Source organism: Homalodisca vitripennis, chromosome 1, assembly GCF_021130785.1.
Source record: "Homalodisca vitripennis isolate AUS2020 chromosome 1, UT_GWSS_2.1, whole genome shotgun sequence".
Classification (NCBI taxonomy): Eukaryota; Metazoa; Arthropoda; class Insecta; order Hemiptera; family Cicadellidae; genus Homalodisca; species Homalodisca vitripennis.
In genome coordinates, this window is record NC_060207.1 from 141,214,785 (window position 1) to 141,224,377 (window position 9,593).

Genomic DNA, 9,593 nt, shown 5'->3' on the forward strand with positions numbered 1-9,593 from the left:
AGGAGGTATGTATAACTTTATTTACTGAATCGATTAGTGACAAAAATATATCAATTGTATAGAAAAAAAATGTTTGTTTTCTTCTTTCTATATTGAATATTGTTATTGATTCATGATAAATAATATAATCATATATGGAATTCAGTCTTGCACCCAAACCTGTTGATGATTACTCATGTAATAACATTAGAGTTGTAATAAGAAACTGAGAAATACTGAGGAAATAACAGCTGTTGATACTGCCAATGCCAAGGAAAGGTGAATCCTGTAATGATGCTAAATTGAGTCTTGCAGCCTTGAAGAGCGCAGATGAGCGGTGGGAAAACCGGTTTGGGAAACTAACAGAGGAACATGGAAACTTCATCAGTTCATCAACATGCTTTACACCTGCCTAATTCTCTCAGCTGTAGTACTTCAAAGCTCCTGTTATCAGTTCCAGAATGGTAAGTAATTCATTGTGAACAATTTTAGTAGATTTGGTCTGTTTTGTATTAAATATTAAATAAAATTACATGAAAATTGATTAATTTGTAGAGGTGATTAGCTCTCTACAATCCTATTTTTTTTATTATGCTCTACATGAAATATAATACGATCTTACAACCACAAGATTCATACAACCTTCACTACCAATGGATGAAATAATTTAGTAATGATATAGGTCATTTTGGTTTCTAGCTTAAAAGTGGAAAAGGTGTATCACAAAATGTCCCTAACTTTTTTAAAAATAATCCTACTACGTTTTTTGCTTTAATGCTGCAACTGCTTTTACTTTATACCTTTAAAATTATAGATTACCCATTTAAGTGTGGGTAATATATGTTTAACAACATTACCTTATGATTCAAAATGAAAATTCTCTTTGTTATTTTCAAATTTATTTTATACAAAAATGAGTTTAAAGTTATATTCAACTTTGAAACTACTGAAATATTTTACAGAAAACTATTTGTTGAATGAATGAATTTTTACAATAAAAATGTTATTAAATTCTTCACAAGCCTGACCAAAATCAGTTTTAATAATTACAACTTTATCTTAAAATGTAAATTTTTAACAGAGTTTATCAAATAACACTATTCATTAAAAAAAAAAAAAACTTGTTCTGTTTGTGTAGTAATATAGTATCTAATAGTTGAGATAGAGCAAAATAATAACTAAAAATGCTCGAACTTTTAATATAATTTTGATTGAAGTGTTTAATCATACTGTTTTAAGTAATTTACTCTTCACCATCATATCACAGTCTTTAACAAAACGTAGAATATTTATTGCATTGTGAAGATGCTATATATTATATATTTAAAACTTAATATAATATAATATATAATATACAGGGTATAAATTAAGTCCTGGTACACCTGGATATATGGCAAACGGATTGAGATGTTGATGTACAATCTTCACCATGCCTATTAAAATACTTTTTTGGACTTTTTAGAGGGTAACAATATTTCACTTAAAAATTTCAAATTGCAACCTCATCTTGTGACATGTCATTTGAAAGGTAAATTCAAAAGAAACACAATAACATGAACAAAACATATTTATGACGATCCTAGCAAAAGTTCTGGGAAACAAACCCTTATATCTGAGAGTGTAAATTAAGTCCTGATACGCCTGCATATATTCCAAACGGATTGAGATATCAATGTACAACATTCACCATACTTATTAAATTACATTTTGGATTTTTTGAGGGTAAAAAGAATTTCACCCCCCTTTTCATGGAAACACAATGACATGAACAAAACATTTTTCTAAGATGATCCTAGCAGAACTTATGGGCAAATAATCCTTTATATTATAATGCCATCTAGAAAAAGACACCTCTTACCAAAACTATATACACCAGAAACATTAGGTACTACGTAACATAAGCTGGGCCCCTCAAAGTCTTACTAAACTATATCACGCATGCATTGTGTTGATATTGGCATTGTCAGTGATCATTATTTTTTTGTGTTATTTGCCCATAAATTTTGCTAGAAACGACGTAGAGATATTTTGATCATGTTTTATGTTTCTTTTGAATTTATCTTTCAAATGACATGTCACAAGTTAGGAGTTGCAATTTGAAAATTTAAAGTGACCCTCTCTACCCCCTTAAAAAAGGAGGGTGGGGAAATATTTTGATCCTCTAAAAAGTCCAAAAAATGATTTTAATAGGTATGGTGAAGATTTTACATTGATATCTCAAACCATTTGGAATATATCCAGGCGTATCAGGACATAATTTGCACCCTGTATATTAAAACTTTGCATTTTTGCATATAACTATTTTTGAAATTAACTCTTTATAGTATAGTGAGCATGTAACATTACTGTGAGTATTCGCAGTCAGAGTGAAGTATCAACTGTGCGTCAGGTATAGCATGACTGGTGGCCTCGAGATGCGCAGAAGGCAAGGGGTCGAATAAAGTGGTGGAGGAATGGAGCGCCTCAGTCAGTTGCTGGTGTACTTTGCTCTGCAATCCTGTATACCTGCCACCCTACAAACTTGTGCAAATCCACGTGTGTTTATGTGTTCATTATTTTTGTTGTTTTGTGCTCATAACGTTTTTATGGAAATGTTGTTTGGAAATTAATTTAAAGAGGAAAATAGGAGGTTGAATGGTTATACACGTTCAAACACGTGAAGTAATTGCAAAATTTTTATGAAAATTGAAGCGGAAACTAACACCTATAAATTTGAAAAAAGGTTCAAAAGCATGTTGTGTTCTTCAAGCAACTGGAATTTCAGAAAACACACTAAGACGTATTCTAAAGGAGGAAAACAAATAAGTCTAGTGGGCACTTCTTTTAGCATGCCAACAAAGTAGGGAAACATAAACATAATAAAAGTGATCTGGACAATTTTGACTTGGGTGTAGTTCGGAGCACAATAAATGATTTCCATCGACAGCATGGAGAACGGGCTACATTGAAATTCTTATTTAATTAGTTAAGAGATGTGATTTAAAGCGAAGCAAGTGGACATAGATAACCATTTTACTGAAGTTAGGACTTAACTGGAAGAAATCTTCCAACAACAGAAACATTTTAACTAATCGTTTGATATCCGTGAATCACATATAAAATGTTTAAAAAGTTTAGCTCAATGCAGAAATGATACAAGGCAGATAGTGTACACGGATGGAACATATGTTCACTATACACACACCAAACAAATGCTTGGATTTATGGTAGTACTTTGGGGCTGAAGTCACTTTTAAATAAAGGACAATGCCTTATAACTATCCATGTTGGTGGAGAAGATGGATAATGTTCTACTTACGTTCAAATCAAGAAGTCAGGAAACTACCACAATGAAATGAACTATGACAATTACGAAAAATAGTGAACACTAAATTATTCCCAAAAAGAAAAAGATAATTGTGTTGTGATACATAACGCCTGTTATCATAATAAACAAGATGATCCTACACCAATAAGATCAAGTAGAAAGGCTGAAATGGTCAAGTGGCTTTCAGAGCGTAAATGTTACTTACATATCTAATCTACCAACAACAAAAATTCGTCTTGATGGGCGACTTCAACATCAACGCGATGGACAACAGACATCCAACCATTAAAAAATTTGTGAATTTGTTTAAGTTTTTGGCCTTAAATTGTTGATCACAACTCCGAATCGAGTCAGGCAATTTAGACAGTTATAGACAACATCATTTCCAATCTTCCAAACATTGCAGTGTCCTTGGTTACTACAACCATTTTGGACCACTATGGCCAAGAGGTAATAATTAGTGGAAAGAGAATAAAAAGGGACCCCAAAATTACAAATAACAGCAAAAGACATAAGGCCTGAAAACACTGCTCTTCTCAAAAACACTTCAAAGAAAAATGGAGTTTTATAAATTTAACTCAAGCCGTAGAAAAGCAATTTAAAATGTTTAATAATGTCCTATTTTTTCACCTAAATACATGTTGTCCTACAAAAACCACCAGTGGTTGTTCTAAGAGGACAAATAAGTGGATCACTAAGAGCATACTGGTTCTGAGAGAAAAACTCAAATGTTTTTTCAAACAGTTTAAAAAACCCTACGAAAAAGTGATTCAAGCAGCAAAAACATGTCTCTAAATCAATTTCTTAAAAAAATGTTTTTAAAACTTGTTGAAGCATCATCAACAACAAAGAAAAACATTGTTAAGAAATTAAAATTAAAATTTGTTAAAGTGGTCACACTTCCATATGTTTGTTTGTCTGTAAAAATAAATGGGATAACTCTAACTAGCAAATAATTAACACAATTACTAATAAATAATTGTTATTATTACATTTTAATTTCAAGTACATTTTAAATTCTATAAAACCCACTTTTTCTGTTACTATAGAATAAAGTTTATCGAATCTACATTAGTCCTTGTTACAATATTTTTATAGTAATACTTTAGAATTATAAGACTGTATCATATTTGCATAAACATAAATAACAAATCTTTAGCAATTTGAACCTAACTACAGTACAAGTATAATCATTACAGATAATGATGCAATGCAATACCAATAGTTTAAGAGTTTGCTTGATAATTTTGACAGTTTGACTGTAAAGTAATTTGTTAAATATGTTAAAATTAATATTTTAAACCTGAAAATTGGAAATGTTTAAGGATAAAAAATTATTTCTATAACTTTTCTTTTATTTTTGAAAAATTTTAGTGAGCCTTATAAAACATTCAGGATTTGCTTATGCTAAATAGTTCTTGAGAAAACTTAAATTGAATTTTAAACTGATAAAAGGGAATTGTGGTCTCCTAATGTGGGTTTACGAGTATGTGTATAAGTCTTCAATTCTAAGGCAAAACCTACTATTGTAAAACTGCTGATCTTGTTCCACAGTCCAAAAAAACTTAAAAACTAAAATGGGTCAACAGTGCATATGTATGAGTCATCTTATTATGTCAACCCTTTTGAGGTACGATCGAAATATTTTATAATAAATGGGAACACTTTAAATTTATAATAACTTGAACTCTTTTGTAAAAATTATTTTCTTAAGTTATCAACTATTTTGAATTTTTTAGATGGCCTGCACAGAGAAGTACGACAACTGAACCTTGGTGGATTATTCAACCAGCCTGTAAATCAGGTAAGTGTAAATATATTTTAAATTTGCTATTGTTGGTTGATTTCATTAGGAAGAGAGAGAGCTGACATGGGTATATAATTGAAGTCTGAATATAGTGAAGAAGACCAAAATCATCCTTCTCATTTGACAGATCCTCAGACCAGAAAGATATTGAGACAAATAGTGATGTGTAGTACCTTGATGTGACGCTTGATTTACTAAGATTATGTTATGGAAGCATATTTTTGATAAATGTGTTAGTGCTCAAAATTGTGAGACTTTCAATCTTTAAGGCATCTGATAAAAACCACAAGCCTACGGTGAATAAACAGTGACTGCTCACATCTATCACACGAGTTTTAACTGCATAGTATCCAAACCAGTTACTTATTCTTATGGTTACCAGATCTGTTCCTATCTATTTCACTTTTAAGAATGAATTGGTTTATAAGAGAAGTAGGACAGTAACCCTGCCTGAACCTGATTGTGCACTATGGAGGACTGGAAAGAGCAATAGCTGCAAGATACAAGAGGTAGTTGGGAGGCCAAGTTGATAAGAGACCAGCGAGTAGAAATAGTATTAGTTCTTTTTTGGAACATAATGTACATGTATTGTAAGTGTCAATGTATTACAGATATTTGTTTTATATAAAAATAAACTGCGCTGACTCCACCCCCAATACTATAAATGCTTGAGGACACTGTCATCTGACATAGAAAATCTTTCTTCAGCTCAGTCACAATCTTTGGTTGGGTTTTCAGCCTTTTATAAATGCTTGAGGACACTGTCATCTGACATAGAAAATCTTTCTTCAGCTCAGTCACAATCTTTGGTTGGGGTTTTCAGCCTTTTATTTCATTATGGTTCTGTTTTGATAAATATGGAGCAAATATAATTTGAATGTTTAGTTCTTGCAAACCCCTCAGTTACATAATATGATATATTAATTCAATAAATATTATTAAAAGTATTCTGAGATATATTTTTGAGAGACTAGTTTTATAAATGAAGGATTTTAAGGTAATATGTGAATTGATCTCGGGTCTGTTAGAATTTATAATTATGATATAAAACAGCATTAATTGCCAAATAATTACAAAAATATCTAAAAAAAAATCATTAAAAACCCTTTAGAGTATGTAACTAATTACTGCATTATATTAATTAAATACGAAAACCAAACTTTTAGCTAGGACAGTTTAATGTGTTAGGGTAGAACAGCAACAAACAACTTGTTCACACTGTGTCTGTTGATACATTCCAAGTATCTTGTTTTTAGTTCTTTTTTCATTTGTTCGCAGTATGTGAGTGCCAGCCATTATTGCTCAACTATAAACTCAAAGATGCTCTAACCAATAAAACTTATAGCCTATAAAGTTGCAATGTTTACTATACAATTGTATAAAAGTTATGTTTACGTCAGGTGTATATCACATTTTGACTTACAAATTCTCTTATGTACCCTTTTTGCGTATTCTATTAAAGTTAGTCTTTACTTTTTCTGTTATAGCAAAATAGCAGAGGCCCATCTTGCCAAGGGCCTGGCAGACAGGGAGGAAGATGTGTGCCAATTGACCAATGTGTGTTAAAAGAGCTCAATGATGATTATGTTAAAAACAAGGGATATTTGTGCGCACTCAGACCAGAAGGGTAAGTCAATAAAAACACAATAAATAATTAATACCACCCCAATTTTGTGTGTCATACAAAGGTATCGCTAGTAACCCTGATTGGGTGTTTAAAAAACCCAAAGTATACTAAAATATCTTTTTAATATGATACCACAATTAAATATGTAGGTTTAAGAGTTGATGGACATTTTATATTGTTGTGATATAGAAAAACAGGCATAAGGATAGAAAATACTTGTAGTATTTTATATAATTTATATTCAATATCATGTCATTTATCACCTGCATTGAGTCATGGCTTCAAGATAGAATTATTATTGCTGAAATAGTTAATTATGTATTAGTTGTTTAGTTTACGTTTTGGTAATCGCCGATGTTTATGTTTACCTTCTTGTTTCTTCTCTCATTAAATATTCCAAAATCTTTTACATTTATCTCATTCTCAGGGCCAACACTGTTATCCCATTGACATTTTATAATTTTGTTCGTAATAGAAGACTCAGTAGTAAGTTACAGTTATTAGATTGAACTATCTTGTCTGTCGATACGGTCTCTTAAATAAATTTGAGGTGAGACCCGGCACAGACTCCGGCAAAATTGTTTGAAAAAACCAGTCTGAGATTGGCCTAATCGCCCTCATCCTCTGTTCAGTTTTGAACCTAGATAATCAAGTGAGGTTTAAATTACTTATCATCTTTACTTTTTTGCCAGTTGTAAATATTTATTTTTACTAAACTAAAGGAATAGTAAGTATATAAAAATTATGCCTGAAATCTTGATTGCTATTAATGCTCTGATTGTATGTACTGGTGGTGTTGAATATGTTACTACTTCACAAATTTTGGCCCCTGATGCAACATATTGTTGGATTGAAAGAATTTCAAAATTAACTAGTATGTGTTGACCCAAAATTCAAAAATTTTAGTTTTTAAAGACATTTTTAAAACATAAAAACTGACAAAAAACTTCAGAAAAGTTTATAAAAGCAGTATAGTTACTAGTGAACATCTAATACTAATTTTTATTTTAAATTTAAAATTCAAATTAAAATGATTTATTTGAACATAACACTTTTATACAGAAGACACAAAGCAACCACAAGTTGGTGTACATTCATAGTTACATTATTAAAATTAAAAGAATATAATTTTTCATAGAAAATACACAACAATTATTTGTTTTTTTGACAGGAATGAAAGTTACTTTTAAAAATTAGAATTAAAAAGAGAGTTACAGATAAAGATAATTGAGAGTGGCTTAATTATACAAATTTCTCGAAATTCCTATTATTGTTAAACATTGGTTAGCAGTAATCTTTTCAAATGATAAGCTAAATGATAGCACTAACTTCACACTAATCTACAAGATACAAATACAAAAACATTAGAAACAAGTACTATAATGTAACCATGATTCTCAATTTGGCACTTTAAAACTAATAATAAATAGGTAATAAAGTTTACATTTTACTAATGTTTTAAATTACTGTGTTGACAGGCCTGTAGGTGTTTGCTGTCCTAATTCTATCAAAAAGCCTGTTGTTTATCAAGAAGGAATGTTTGGAAACAAGACCACAGTTAAACAAACTGGGGGAAAAAACAATACAAGAAATGCAACTCCTGAAGACGTTGAACTTATCTGATTTATTTATAAAGTAGTAAAATAATGACATATTTTCAACATTGTATTACCTCATAACTAGACAAAGGACCCTTAGGTTAAGCTAACTCATTTCTGTACTTAATGAGTATGTGAATAAAGATTTTTTGACTATGACTATGTCTATAAAAAATAAGTTTATAAGTTTTCATAAGTAAACCATATCATTTTATAATTGTGGTGATTTACTAAATACCCATCTTAAAGATTCTACATAGATTGTAGAAAAGTGGTTTTAAGAGAATTATCTACTACTGAATAGATTAGATATTTTCGAAGATTTAATAGTTGTGTTTTGCACTAAATATTTCACATGAAACAGGAAAAATATTTGAAAAACTTATGAAAATTTAAGAAAGGAGTAGAGGTAAGACATATTTTAGAGATAGAATCACAAGTATACTGCACATAATTTGATAGCTAAAACAAATATCAAAATAAGCCTGAGCTAGATAAACCTAATTTCCAATGGAATTAGATTAAATAACACCTAGAGAAATCTTACAACCATAGATTTACTATTATTATTGAGAAAAGTATACTATAATGATAATTAACAAGCTCACTAGTTAGTGAGTACATTACAATCAGTTGATAGACAATGTTGGGAGAATGTGAGAGAACTGACATCAGGTTCACCTTTTTTAGAGTTGAACAACCCATCCAGCTGTACTGGTCACCATCTTGATTTTAGTCTAATAAGAACAATGCTACTAACCACTCTGTCCTTATTTTTAGTTGTAGAATTATGGGAGATATATCTCATTTCAAAGATATAGTTTATATGCATTCAAAAATTATTTTGTTCATAAAAGTATTTTAATAGGTATGGTGAAGGTTTTACATTGATATCGCAATCCGTTTGGAATATATCCAGGTGAGGACTTAATTTACACCCTGTATATATGTACTTATTTATACAGGGTGGCTGGTCATCAGTGTTACAAATATTTTTGGGTTAAATTACAAAGTAAATGAAGTGTAATGATGCACGTAAGAGGTTCCAAGTCAAAAATTGGCTTCAAAAAGAATTATTTTATTTTTTTCTAAAATAACCTTGTTTTTAAACATATTACAGCAATTTCTCAACTACCTGTAAATGGATTTGAGTAAATGACGTAATTTTCGTATTCTACATTAAATTTTGAATAGGAATAAGTGACAATTTTAAAGGATCAATTATAAAAACTCCATTGTTACTAGTTCCAAAGTTTAAAATTTAAGTATCTGTTA

General features: G+C 30.3%; 1 protein-coding gene across 1 annotated transcript; it reads left to right on the forward strand.

The window, feature by feature from the left end:
• Positions 1-291: 291 nt before the first annotated feature.
• LOC124372483 lies at positions 292-8,477 on the forward strand. The gene is made up of 4 exons (XM_046830888.1): positions 292-443; positions 5,026-5,090; positions 6,581-6,720; positions 8,199-8,477. Exons 1-4 carry the CDS (start codon positions 377-379, stop codon positions 8,341-8,343), a joined length of 417 nt encoding a protein of 138 aa, XP_046686844.1. The 5' UTR covers positions 292-376; the 3' UTR covers positions 8,344-8,477.
• The last annotated feature ends 1,116 nt before the right edge of the window (positions 8,478-9,593 follow it).

Bases quoted from the DNA above. Each gene is read 5' to 3' on its own strand.
- LOC124372483 (XM_046830888.1), top strand. From the start codon at position 377: ATGCTTTACACCTGCCTAATTCTCTCAGCTGTAGTACTTCAAAGCTCC. The intron at 444-5,025 runs GTAAGTAATTCA...TGAATTTTTTAG, and splicing joins CTGTTATCAGTTCCAGAATG to ATGGCCTGCACAGAGAAGTA. The intron at 5,091-6,580 runs GTAAGTGTAAAT...TTTCTGTTATAG, and splicing joins TCAACCAGCCTGTAAATCAG to CAAAATAGCAGAGGCCCATC.